The 14,440-nt window shown below is 43.8% G+C and overlaps 1 protein-coding gene across 3 annotated transcripts in view; it reads right to left on the bottom strand.

The window, feature by feature from the left end:
- Positions 1-14,440, bottom strand: part of PIH1D2 (PIH1 domain containing 2) — a 155,175-nt gene that overhangs the window by 20,813 nt on the left and 119,922 nt on the right. For all 3 annotated transcript variants that reach the window (XM_033918578.1, XM_033918577.1, XM_033918579.1), the window contains exons 2-3: positions 7,450-7,672; positions 2,725-2,848 (exon numbers count right to left, since the gene is read on the bottom strand). In XM_033918578.1, coding sequence (XP_033774469.1) covers positions 2,725-2,848; positions 7,450-7,641 — 316 coding nt within the window. In that variant the 5' untranslated portion in view covers positions 7,642-7,672. The remainder of the gene's footprint in view (positions 1-2,724; positions 2,849-7,449; positions 7,673-14,440) is intronic.

The following is a 14,440-nucleotide window of genomic DNA, read 5'->3' as shown; positions in this document are numbered from 1 at the left end:
GAAGGGAGACAGAAAGAAAAGAAGAAAGACACAGGGGCAGGTGCACAGGGAACTGGTGTGGGGGGAGGGAAATGGAGGGGGAGGGAATGCTGCTTCGGACAGACAGACAGAGGGAGGAAGGGAGATAGAAAGAAAAGAAGAAAGACACAGAGGCAGGGAGATACACAGAAAGACAAAGGGGACCAGGGACAGAGACAGACAGAAAGAAAGACAGCGGGAGTCGTGCCAGGAGGGGTGCGGGATGCGGCAGAGAGAACTTTTCCAATGGGTGCAACTGGGCGGCTGTCGGGAACCTCTGATCAGGGGCAGAGCAAGGTAAGTGTATCATAGGGATAAGAAGGGGGGGGGGGAGAAAAAGGAAGGGTCGCCTACTGCTGGACAGGGGGAGAAGGAAAGAGGTGCTGATGGACAGGGGGGCTGAAGAAAAAGGAACGGAGGCCTAATGTTGGACAGGTGGAGAAGGAAAGAGGTGCTGCTGGACAGGGGGAGGTAAAACAAAGGGAGAAGGGCTGCTGCAGCATAAGGAGAGCAGTGAAGGGGTAGTGGTGGACACAGGGGAGGTAAAAGGAAGGGAGAATGGACGGAGGAGCAGGCAAGGGTGGTGATGGACAGTCAAGGAAAAAGAAAGACAAAAAGAAAGAAAGCGGCTAAGGAGAGAGAGAAAGAAATAAAAACAGACACACACACATATTCTAGCACCCGTTAATGTACTGCTGGACAGGGGGAGGTAAACGGAAGAGAAAAGGGCTACTGCTGGACAGGGGGAGCAGGAAAGGGGTGCTGCTGGACAGAGGTGAGGTAAAAGGAAGGGAGAAGGGCTACTGCTGGACAGGGGGGAGAGACAGAAAGAAAAGACAGAAAGAAAGGGGGGCAGGGAGAAAGAAAGAAAGACACATACAGAAAGAGAGAAAGAAATGCCTAAGTCTACACATCTATTCTAGCACCCGTTAATTTAACGGGCTAAAAAACTAGTTGTGTCATAAATGTGGGATTGGGAGTCATACTTTGGGACATGCATTTTGGACTTGTCCCATTATTCAAAATTTTTGGAAAAGAATAATATCCTATATGTCAAAAATAATTGGGAGATCTTTACGTAGTTTTCCGACCCATTTTGTTTTAGATTTGCCAGAGGCTTTCAGACATTTGCCTAGGGGTCATCGGGTGCTGTGTAGGAAGATGAGTTTATTGACCAAAAAATGTATTTTACAATATTGCACGGTCCCTGACCCCCCAAAGTTTTGGCATTGGCGAAACCAGTTACATCAGTTGACCATCTGGGAGGCGAGAGATGCTGGAAGGCCTGAGAAGCGAAAGTTGATGTTTATGAATATATGGGAGCCTTACTTACAAATCTTGCATCTTAAGGGCCGTAGTGCAGTCTTAAGATGGGTGTTCTAGAGTGTATTGATGTGTCATAGTGAAGTGAATTAGAGAATACCATTGGGGAGAGGGGGGTTATGGGTGGGGAGGTGGGGGTATTTATGCTTCTTATTTTATATTATTTGATGCATTATTGTTGTATTATGCACAATGTGATGCTCTTATGTTGTTTTTATCAATAAAAATTGTTTGAATCTAAGAAGGATGAAGACTGAGTAGAGGGCTTTGGATCTAACCATGAACAGGTCTTTGGAGATTTCAGTGAGGGCTGTTTCTCTTGAATGTAGAGGGCAAAAGAATTACAATACTGGTGCTATGCATAAATTGACCACGAGCTAGAACTGAAAAAGCCAAATCCAACAAAGGCCTAGATTCACTAAACTCACCTTTCTGATCTGATCCATGGGCGATCAGTGTCCGAGTCTTGCCGGGTGACCAATTCACTAAAGAGTCCCCATGCAAATGATCTGATCAGACACACGCCCACAAGCAATCTCACGGATCGCTGCAGAGCAATCCAGATCCACGCATGCGCAAGGGAATAGAACATGCTTTGCAGCCAGACTGGAAACGCCGTAGTGCAGCCCCGCTTTAAACCTGCGGGTTAAAACCATGGGCTCGCAGAGAGGCAGGGCGGCAGAGAGCAGAGAATCTTTTGCACAAGGGAGGTGTTTTTTTAGTTTGATGGTTTCAGGGCTGCAGGGCTGGGATTTCAGGGCGGCAGAGAGCAGGACAGTCGGCAAGGACGTGAGCGACTGGTCCTCAGCAGTTGCTTCTTTTTCGATCAGCAAGCTCAGTCGGTGTTCCTTCTTCTCTTTTGTGAATCGCTGCCTTCCTACTTTGCATGCCATTTCCCCTCATTTGCATGTGCAGATTAGTCAGGTGCGGATCGGATCAGGCAGAAGGTTAGTGAATCGGGTGGTGGTCGGGACACAATAGGTAAGCTTAGTGAATCTAGCCCAAAATAATTAAGGGACCCTTTTACTAAAGCTTAGCATTGCTAACAGACATTATTGTGTGCTACATGGGACATTGGTATAAAATGGGCTGTGCAGCATTTAATGCACACTAATGTCTGTTTGCGCATGCTAAGCTTTAGTAAAAGGGTCCCTTAATTAGTTTGTTGGATTTGGCTCACACTTTTTTCAGTTCTAGCTTCAGTAAAGGCCCGCAAATAAATAAAATCTTATCCATGCACACGTAAAGCAAGCCATACTCACAAAAGCATTTTATGCTAACTTTTCAAAATGACTTTGAATAGATATTGTTACCAACTCATATGCCTCATCCTCTTGCAGGAAAACATATGGAATTACAAACCTGGTTTGTAGAATTACACACCTGAACCATCAAATACATCCTCCAGCCTCCCAGCACTTAGAGGTACTGGATGGGAGTCTGATTCTGGAGCTGGGATCCTGCTCCATTTGCAAATGTTAATAAACAATGGTCTTTCTTTGGGCTCCTGCAAAAATAAGATTTCATTCCAAATTTTAAAATTACTTCATCGAATAAAAGAGCTTCAGGAAAAGGGCCCCTAAATACATAAAGTCTTACCCAAACACAGACAAAGCAAGCTACGCTTACAGAAGCATATTATATTAACTTTTCAAAATGACTTTGAATAGAAATTATCAATTTGTATGCCTAGACCTCTATCAGGAAGACTTGTGGAATTACAAACCTGCTTTGTAGAATTACACATCTGAACCATCAAATATATCCTCTAGCCTCCCAAATATATCCTCCAGCACTTGGGGCCTGTTTTACAAAGCCGTGCAGGCAACAGCTCCGAAGCCCTTTAAAACTCTATGGGCTTCAGGGCTGTTACCACGCAGCAGCCACTAGCGCGGCTTTTTAAACAGGCCCTTAGAGATACTGGATGGATGTCTGATTCTGGAGCTAGAATCCTGCTCCATTTGCAAATGTTAATAAACAATGGTCTTTCTTTGGGCTCCTGCAAAAATAAGATTTCATTCAAAAATTTAAAATTATTTAATGGAGCCCATAGCACAAACTGGTGGTGCTACAATTCGAATCACCAGCCATCTAATCCCTCAGCAGCCTTTGAATTAGATGGCTAGTTCATGTGCATTGGAGGAGGTGTCTCTTGAATTCTTAAGGGTCCTTTGAGCCCCCCAGGGACCAGAAGACACTTCTATGGGAGAAAACAGGATAAGTAGAGCTTAGTAGATAGACTAGTGGCTCATTCCCCCCTGGAAAAAGTATGATGGTATAAACTATTTTTAACTGTTATGTACGAATTGTTATTATTAATATATTTTTGAGATTTTAAAACTTTGAATGATTATTATTCATATATAAAGTTCTGAGCCTGTTCAAGTCAAAGTTTTGTTTGACAGAGATATTATACAAACAAAAAACAACATATGAATATATCCTTCTCAGGACTCTTTTCTAAACTGGTTCGTCGTATGTGATTTTCTTTTTTGTTGTTTGATTTTTTTTTTTTTTGCTTATTTGGGGTTTTAAAAAAAAATTACCAAGGGATCTGGTGAACTATTCATGGGACTAACTCTCAGTTTACAAGTCAGCACAATATCAGAGGGAAGTAGAATGCTCCTTGATCTAATTACCTGGCCATCTCTGATAAAGATCTCTATATGTGGAACTTCCACTTAATTTAACTACACTGAGACCAGCCTACCCAAGCTCAGAACATGACTAAATAGCAAACTCTTGGCTCTCCTCTTTAGTAACATTTACATCATTTTTATTCCCCTTTAACAAAGTCCTATTAATAGTGAACTCCTGCTTCTATGTAGATTTCTACAGCAATTTGCTGAGAACAATACTGTCAGTGATGAAGGGCTCCTTTTATTAAAGCTTAGAACATTTTAACGGAATTAATGTACACTAAATGCTAAGAAGCCCACTTTATACCTATGGGTTTCTTAGGGCTCCTTTTACGAAGCCGCGTTAGCGGTTTAACGCGTGTAATAGCGCGCGCTAAACTGCTGGCCTTGCTAGACACTAAAGCCAGCATTGAGCTGGTGTTAGTTCTAGCCGCTTAGTGCGGGTTTAGCGTGCGCTAAAAAGCTGCGTGCACTAAAACCGCTAATGCAGCTTCGTAAAAGGAGCCCTTAGTATTTAGCACACACCAAGTTTTAGTAAAAGGGAACCTTAGTGATGAAGGTCCCCCATACCAGAAAATGCCCTAAAAACATTATTTAGAAGGCTGTCTAAAATTAAACAAAAATGTATTTATGCAGATATTATAAAGAATTTATTAAATATTTGCTCTTTATTAAAAGACTTCCAAACATCAGGTGTACCGAAATATTGCCCTCTACTGTAGCATACTGATAATATTACCGTATTTTCACGCATATAACACGCACACATGTACAACACGCACACGGTTATAGCGCGCGGGAACAAGGAATTTACGTAAGAAAATTTTGGTAAAGCGTGCCCACGCGTATACCGCGCATGCTCCTCATTGAACTTTCATAATTCATGCCAGCGTTTAAGCCCTATTTATCTAACTGTTGCTTCGTATGCAAAATGACTTCACAAGAAATATTAGCTGAGCTATTTTAACTATCAGCAAATGCCGCCAGCAGGGAAATTACCAATGAAGTAATTTTGTTTCCCAGGTTTTCTATTGTAATGCCTATTCTATTTGTGATGCGGTGTTTTCTGTCTTGCTGGCGCCCTCCTCCATCTTCCTGCATCGTTCGCTGAAAGCCGCGGGCAGCGAATCCTATGTGCCTCTTGCGGCTGACCCAGAAGTGTTCCTCTGACGTCACGACGTCAGAGGGAATGCTTCCCAGCCGCAGGAGGCGCATGGAAGCCGCTGCTGCGGCTTTCAGCGAACGCTGCAGGAAGATGGAGGAGGGCGCCAGCAAGACAGAAAACAATTGTATAACGCGCTCACGCATATAACGCGCATGGTTTTGCGTGGTTTGTAAAATCTTGTGTAACGCGCGTGTTATATGCGTGAAAATACGGTACTACTTCTGGTAATCCTTGCTGACTGCTTGATTGCCTCTATCACTTTGCCCTCTTAAATGACTCAAGATCATCAGAAAGAAATTAATACACTTTTGTCATATTGCAGTATTAAAGTTCTATCCCAAACTTTTATAATTTGGTAGTCCTGCTTCTGATGCATATTACACATTTAACTAACCAACTAACTAACTGCACAAGAATTTTTTTAGCATAGGCCAGCATGCTAAATACTCTGCACTGCTCTGATGCTCATAGAGTTCCTGTGAGCGTCGGAGCAGCACAAAGCATTCAGCACGCCAGCCGGCACTAAAATCCTCTTGCGCAGTTTTGTAAAAGGGGGGGTAAGGCAGTCACAGTCTCATGTCAAACCTAGCCACATAATACTAACCACAGAAAAGGACTTTATCTAATATAATAAAACGGTAAGCCGCGCATGCGCACTTCCTATGCGTGGGTCCGTTTTCCGTGAGCTGCAGCTAGGAAGTGCACATGCGCGGCTTACGCTCTGGCCTCCCTACCGGCCAAAGTTTCTAAAGGCAGTATGGAGCGGCGGCGTCACCATACTACAGGCGGAACATGGTGAAAGAGACAGCCGGGACCGAAGGAGCCAACGGCAGAAATCTCAGCTCGGGGAGCCGCAGCTCAGCTTCTTCAGACTCCGCCGCTGCTCCTCCTCTTCGACCACCAGGCTTCTCTCATGCACCCATCGCCGCCGCTCCCATTTGCCTTTCAGACCATCCGAAACAGGCCCCGCAGCCTCCCTCCTATGAACGCTGTTTGCCCTGATTATCCAGCATCTAGCCCTCCCCCCCGCCACCACTTCCTGTTTTCAGCGAGGCGGGGGGGAGGGCTGGATGCTGGATAATCAGGGCAAACAATGTTCAGAGGAGGGAGGGGTATCGAAGCGCGAGCGAGCTGCGGAAGTGGTGGTGGTGGGCGGCCTCAGGTATGAGTTTGACGTTAGGATGGTGGGGTGGGAAGGCCTGAGAGTGAGCGTGCGCGCACAGGGAGGAGACGGGTAGAGATGCGCTGCACTGACAGGGGTTGGAGAAGCGGAAGAGGAGAGACCGGTCTCCGAATGCGTGTGAAGAGAGAGGGGCTCTTGGAGTGTGAGGCCAGCGAAAGACATGTGACACTCCCCCTGTGCTTTCCTCCCCCTTCTCCCCCGCAGAACAACTTCCGAGGGAAAACACAGTGCAACTTATTGAGTTCAGTAGATTTGATTCTTCCTTTCTGCCTTCTCTCTGGAAGCTGTCACGCAGTGTGCAGACACCGACAATAATCAAAGGAACATGCATCCCACTGGTATCAATGCCAACCGGGGGATGAGATGGCTCCCAGCTATACCCTAATTAAATCAAACTCTGCTGGGGGGGTAGTTTTTATGAACCAGTAATACAGTCTGACAGCCAGTACAGTGCAGAAGACCCAAAGCCAATTTCCAGGCTCAGCTGGGTTACAAATGCTGTAGACAGCACACTGACAAATCCGCGCACGTCAATTGCGCCATGTATGTTTGAAAGGTATGCATATATTGTGCTACTCTGAATATGCCATAAACAAGGAATGGTGGTGTACAGCCAAGGAAAAAGAAATAAATAAATACAGAAAGCAGCTAAGGAGAAAGAGAGAGAAAGAAATAAAGACAGACACACACACATATATTCTAGCACCCATTAATGTAACGGGCTATAAGACTAGTAATACAATAACACAGTAAATGACAGCAGAAAAGACTCTCACAGTTCATTCAGTCTGCCCAACAAGGTGATCTGAGCATCGCCCACCACTCTATGTAGGCACAGGTCACCCGTTTTTAAATGCTAGTTGTGAAGCCACCAGCATGCCAACCATAATGGAGATAATATGTGGTGTATTGCTTACAATATTCAACTTACCAGCCAAGATGCCTTCCCCTCCCCTCCAAAGCTGCACAGTTCCCCCACTCGCAGTATTTGACAATAAAGAGATCAATACACTGGAATTGTCAAACCTTCACTTGTCTCTTGCCATATGTAGGACAAGACCGTGCAAAGTCTGTTTGTGCATAAGAAGATTAACGCAAAATAAAACTTTTAAAATACATACCAATATTTTGGTCTGCAGGCAGAGGTGTGGCTCAGGAGGCACAAGCAGTTCTTTTCCTTCTTGTAGATGGTGCTGTATAAATTTCTGATAGCTCTCTGGGTTATTTTCAGCTATGTCATCCAGCATATTCCACAGTTGATTGACTTGTGTCAGCAGTTCCTTTTGAGAAAGTCTAGTTTCCATTATTGACATAAATTGCTTCAACTATGCAAGTCAGCTGTCCCTAGACAGAGAAAAATTATGTCCTGGAAATTACTACAGAAATATCTCTCACCAACCAGCTTACACCATAGTTCATTAAAATCTTTTTGATTTGTTTATGCTGTTGGCCTCATTTATTTGTAAGGCACTGAGCAAAATGGTACCAAAACTGTATACTACAAGATGTATACTACAAGATGGCCTACAGCCTGGCCACCCTGAGAAGGCCTGTTCTTACTATCAGAAGCTAATTAGAGTCGGGCCATGCTAGGGCCTGGATGGGAGCCCATCTGGGAATACCAAGTGATGTAGACCGAGGGGGCTTATGTTGGGCTGCAGTGACATAGTGGAACTGCACACTGTGTGGGAGAAGGCAATGGCAAACCACTCCTGTAGTCTGCCGTGAAACATCACAGGGTGGATTCCTCACTGTGCATGTTACCATGAGTCAGTGGCCAACTTGGTGGCACAATCCATCCATACTACAAGATAGAGGGATATCAACCAGTAGAGTAGTCAGACAGCCAACTTTGGGCAGGCCTGAACCCAAAGTGGACATCTCTCTCCCTCACTTCCCACTCCCCCATGCAGCCTCTCTCTTGCCCTCCCTTCCCATTCCCAGCCTGTGTAGCATCTTCAGGTCATTGGTAGCAGCTTCTATATGCTGCCAGCACTGACCAAGAAGCCTTCCCTCTGACACAAAACACAATGTGTCAGAGAGAAGGCTCCAGGTCATCCACTGGCAGCATATAAGAATCGCTGCCGGTGGTGTGTGGCTGCTGGGTAGAAAGGCCCAGGCCCAAGCCCCTCCAGGCATCCCCCTTGGCTACAGCCCTGATATCAACTGCATAATCTTGCCAAATTACAGCCTCGAGTATGGACTAATTACATCTTTATTTAAAATATTTATTATTTGCCTAAAAGCTTAGGCAACTTACAGTAAAAACATCCAAAAATATTAAACAAACATTCACAATAAATTTTCAGTTACAATGATATTAATAACAAAACTTCCTTGGGACCAGAATAATATAAAAATATTACAAAATAAAACAATTTTAATTTCACTGAAATACCTGAATAAAAAAGTAGCACCCTCTTTTACTAAGGTGTGCAAACCAATTAGAGTGCGCTAATTCGATTAACGCACCTTAGTAAAAAAGGGCCTAAGTTTTTAATAACTTCCTGAAACTTTTAAAAATAAGAAAGGGTTATCAATAAAGTAATTAACCCCAGAAATCAAATACCCTACTTTAGGTACCTTTTAGGCATTTGCAGTTTTTAGGTTGTAGAACATGAAAAACATCAAAGTACTGAAAAAAATTGTATAGTCCCATTGTACTGACTCTATGGTATACAAAACTTATTTACCCCTTCAAACTTAACCTTTATTTCTGTTATCTGTAACCCGAGTTTTGGTACCTTTTTGTTCAGTGGGTCACATTTACTCAAAGTGCACTGCAGCAGTATTAAACTGTTACAGTTACTCATAAGGCCTCCTTTTACAAAACGCTTATTGAGTTCCTATGAGTGTTGGGAGCAATGCATCTCCCCGCTCTAGAAAGTAAAATTATGTCCTTACCTGATAATTTTCTTTCCTTTAGTCACAGCAGATGAATCCATAGACTAGTGGGATAGCACACATCTACCAGCAGGTGAGTTGACCTCGAGTATATGCACAGCCTCCTGGCCAACCAGTATAGGTCTTCTCAAAGCAGTTGACATAAAGCACATAACAGTAAGGCACATAATTTCTTCCCTCACATGCGCTACTCGCACCATTGATGCTCCAAAACGAGAATGCCATTTCATTCGAAAGGCATGCCCAAACCGTGCCTGAAAGCAACAGGGTGGTGCTCTGGATTCATCTGCTGTGACTAAGGAAAGAAAATTATCAGTAAAGAACATAATTTTACCTTCCTTGTCATCAACAGCAGAAGAATCCAGAGACTAGTGGGATATACCAAAGCAATTCACATGTAGGGAGGTAGGGAAGGAAATAAACATGTTCAAGGAGACACTAAATTCCAGAGAGTATGTATCCCACGATCATACAGAGGTTAGCCCCCCATAGCACATGTGAGCAGGAGCAATCCTCGTCTGAGAGCACAATGCTGCGGAACCACAGTTACAGTGCCCCTCCACTAAAAGTATGAGTGCAAAGCAGCCTCTTATCGTGACTACCAGGCCCCAAATAACCTCCTGTGGAAGCAACTATTATGTCAGCCCTAGCTGATGGCAAAACCCATGAGCATCGCCGCAGACTAGACCCACTTCCCTCGCAAGGATCTAGGGCATCAAGCCTGGAACATGACAAGTGAAGACTCCCCATCCAACTGAAGCCCTCTCCAGCACAAAGTCTATAGGGCTCCCACAGGAGGCAAACTGCTGACTACAGTCAAGCAGAATGTCAAAGGAGAGGCAAGGCATCCTCTTGAAACCAGACACTCTTCTGTACCTGGGCCACTAAGTGACAAGTGCCTTCCCCAGAGTTCCAAGGAGATACAGTGACAACCTCAGACTAAGGTAGCTGATCCAACCTCTGGTCTACTCCTCCACATGAATGAACCTAGAAGGAGTGGAAAGAATGATAGCAGCCATCCAACCTGCTGGTTGGCCAGGAGGCTGTGCCCGAGGTCAACTCATTGCTCTCTATCTTCACCTACTGGTAGATGTGTGCTATCCCACTAGTCTCTGGATTCATCTGCTGTTAATGACAAGGAAACTGCTATCGCAGTTTCGTAAAAGAGGGGGCAAGTTTTATACAGATCATAACAACCAGAAAAATGTCCTGCCAGATATGTGGAACTCAATCTATACAGTAACGAATCTCACCAGAATCTATTATAGTTTTCATACCTAATATACCACTGTAACATCCATAGTCTTCAACTCTAAGAACTTCAGACGCTCAGTATGTCGGATAAACAAGGGAAAGAGATGTTCACTGATCAATGTACAGTTATTTTTGCACTGGGGTAAATGTTCAGAATATTTTGCCTCACTATTCCCTTCCCTTAACTTTTGTGTGCTTCTCTCCCATTCTCTCTCTCCCCATTACTGCATCCTCCCTCAGGAGGTCTCACCTGGTTGTGACTGTTTCCCCCTCCCCCCTAGTCAAAACTTGCAGTCTCCCACTAGACAGGAGACTAGGGTTACCAACTTTTTGAAAGAAAAAAAACTTCCACCTGTGCTCCATTCCCTGTCCCATCCCCCTACCTCCATAAAAAATAATTACAGTGACTGAATAAGTGCAAGCCACATCAGGAAGGAAGAGTACAAGAGGTTGCACTCTTCAACCCCTATTGAGCCAAAGTCCCCCAAAACACACATGTTCATCCATTTGGTGTTAAATTCAAACAGATTTTCTGCCTCTATAGAGCCTCAAACCTCTCCCCCAGCAATCCGTACAATTCCACGTAGAACTTGCCATGCAAAAACATTCCTGATTTTAGTATAATCTCAATAACAGCAACATAAACCCTCTCAGTACTAGGCCCAAAATAAGTCACTCAATACCTAGAACAAATTTACCATGTCAGCATTAATTTCCAAAATTCACCTGACAAAAACCATACCTATGAAAAGGCAGCAACCTAAATACTACAGTTGGTCCTAGAACAATCATTTCCCAACAGGTATATACAGCAGAGCAATTGAACAAGCCAGATTGTTACAGATCGCTACATAAACAATTCATGCCACTAGAATGGTCTTGGTCACACACATAGAATACAGACAGATCCTCAACAAGTACAGAATAAGTGACACCAATTGAAATGGGAAAAAAGTACTGTGTATACTCAAATATAAACCTAGGTAACCATTCCCCCATTCACAAAAGGGGGAAAAAGGTCGACTCAAATATAAACCGAGATTAGAAATTTGGGTGATCATGGTGCGACCTCACTGTCCTGTCAGCCAAAGACAAACCTGCCCTGCTCTTGACTCCTGTGTAGAATGAGTAGTCTCCAATACTGGGCTGCCAATGGGGCTGGGAGGAGAAAGAGTACTAGCATGGAAAGAAAAGGGGTGAGTATAGAAGACCAAAAGGCTTGGGGAAGATATAAAAGGCAGAAAGGGAAGGCCAGTGATCGAGGGACGGAGAAGGAAGAAAGAGGGGGCATGAATGTGGAAAGAGGTAAAGGGACATGTAGAGAGGGGCAGGGAAGGGGAGATAAAGAATCGAGTTGGAATGGCATGGAAGAGAAATAGAGTGAAGGCTGCATACAGTAGGGTGTGTACTGTACTCAGCAGGGAAGAAATGCACTCATGATGTATTCCTGATAATTAAGGCACTGAAGGCAAAATATACCTTTGGAAATTGGATATGCATGATATTCATCTTTCAATTACACTTTTTGCCTAAGTTCCCTTCTGACCTGATTGTATATCAATCTGATGATCAGTATCGAAGCATCCTGATTTTTATTTGTAACATGTGACAGCCTAGAAAGTATGATGACTTACAAGATTAACACTCCTCCCCCATTAGAGTATGAGGTGGTGATACCTAAGGCTGTAAAAATCATGTACCCTAAAAGAGAGGTGATGGCAAAAAAACATGATAACAATATTCATATCACAATTTAAAAGAATTAATAATTTAAATAGTGCTAAGACCCACAACCGTGGAGGGGCATAATTGAAAGGGTCGTCTAAGTCCATTTACGTCCATCATGCAAGTCGTCCAAAGTTAAAAAGAGCCTAAGACACATTTTCGAAAGAGACATCCAACTTTTTTTGGCTTTTGAAAATCGTCTAATTATACGTCCTGCCGATCTGATTGTCCAAGCTGCTAAATCGTCCATCTTTATATCACATTTCCGTCCAACTTTCCATCCAAATCCTAGAACAAGCCCTGTTGGACGTGGGAGGGGTCTGCAAAGTGATGGACTGCATACCCAGACATGCCACCTAAATAGTGGGGTACCTTACAGGCCACTGCTGTGAACTTCACAAAAAGAGTGCCATTGCTTCTCCTCACTGCAGCTCCCTTATAGGTGACGGTGAGCCCCCCAAACTAGCTCCAGAATCCCCTAGACCCACTTATCTACCACCCCAATAGCCCTTATGGCTGCAGGAACCACTTATATGCCAGTCAAAAAGGGGTTTGGGGGTGTATAGGGCAGTGCACATGTTTCAATATCAATGCAGTGATTACAGGGGCTTATGGGCATGGGTCCTCTTCTCTATGGGTCCCTAACATACCCCCAAGATGACTTAAGCTGCCTCTGGGCTGGACGACTAGGCTTTCCTATGCCAGGCGGCCAGGTAATGATGGTCTGGAGGCTGAAATTTAAAGTTGTAAATAAAAGGTTTAGGGGGGGGGGGGGGGTTGGTGATCACTGGGGTAGTGTGTGTGGGGTCTGTGTTATGTGTTTGAAATGCTTATCTGGTGAGTTTAGGTGGGTTTTTGTGACTTAGACCATGTTTTACATGGTCTAAGTCACAACGTCCAAGTTCCGTCTAGGCTCTGTTGTTAAACTTTCGGTTATACATGCTGTACGACTAAGTCTAAGCCGGCCCATGGCCCGCCCAACTCCCATCCTCGACACACCTCCTGAAACGCCCCATTTAGCTTTGGACGTTGAGCGGCACTATGAAGGCCTAGGTCGTTTAGAAATACGTCCAAAACCCAGTTTTATTATCGGCACTTGGACGTTTTTGAGAAATGTTCAAAAAATGTCCAAGTGTCGACTTAGGCCAGTTTTTGGACGTTTTTCTCTTTCGATTATGAGCCCCTTAGTGTTCTAGTGTAAAGACACACAACCCCAGTTGCCATCAGACCATCATGGCACTATTAATGTCTGTACCACCTATAACAATCCAACATCCATTTACTATGTCAGTTAGTAGGCTGTTCTGATGGAGCAGGTCGGATGGGTTCTTCTTTGGAGGCTGTTTCTAGATAATCTCTTCCTGAGGAAGCACAAGGCAAAACTCGAGTAAAAGGGAAGATATTTGTAATTTTTGGCTTCCAGAAGTTATTATTTATTAGCACATGCACAAGCACTTTATGACACCAGCTGCTTATTAAATGACCATCGGAGAAGCAGAACCACCACAAAGATAAGTTTATTTTATAGTAAATGGATGTTGGATTGTTATATGGTGGCACAGACATTAATAGTGCCATGATGGTCTGATGGCAACTGGTGTTGTGTGTCTTTACACTAGAACACTAAGGTTGTGGGTCTGAGCACTATTTAAATTATTAATTAATTCTTTTAAATTGTGATATGAATATTGTTATTTAAGTTATCACAATTGAACAAAATATATATATCCATATATTTATTAATTAAAAAAAACATGATAGACAGATTCAAACACCCTAAAAAGCCTGTTTTGGTGGAAAGGAAGATTTAGAGCAAGGGACCATGAGAAGTGACTGTAAAGGGTTGGGAGCAACATAAAAGAAACAGTACTTCACATAGAGAGCAGTGGATGCAGGAAACTGCGACTGTGGGTGCAAAATCAATAGCAGAACCCAAAGAAGCAAGGTATCAGCACAGATGGTGCTTAGCAGTAACAAAAAAAAGGATAATGCAGAAGATCACATAAGATCTACAACTTTCTAGGAGTATGTCAAATGGACATCCTCAATGAGCTTCCCTGGGTGAAGATAGAGTAATAATGACAAGACAGCTCGCTTTACACTGTGCAGTTTAGGAAGATTCTTTTACATAATCCTGTTTCACATTCGCATTGGCCTTCTCAAACCCAACCCTCTCCCCAGATGACCAGCGGAGAAACAGGAAATTGCCAGAGGGGGCAGGACATGGCT

This window comes from Geotrypetes seraphini, chromosome 13 (assembly GCF_902459505.1).
Source record: "Geotrypetes seraphini chromosome 13, aGeoSer1.1, whole genome shotgun sequence".
Lineage (NCBI taxonomy): Eukaryota > Metazoa > Chordata > Amphibia > Gymnophiona > Dermophiidae > Geotrypetes > Geotrypetes seraphini.
The sequence above is the reverse complement of the archived record's forward strand: the minus strand, read 5'-3'. Positions and strand labels throughout refer to the sequence as shown.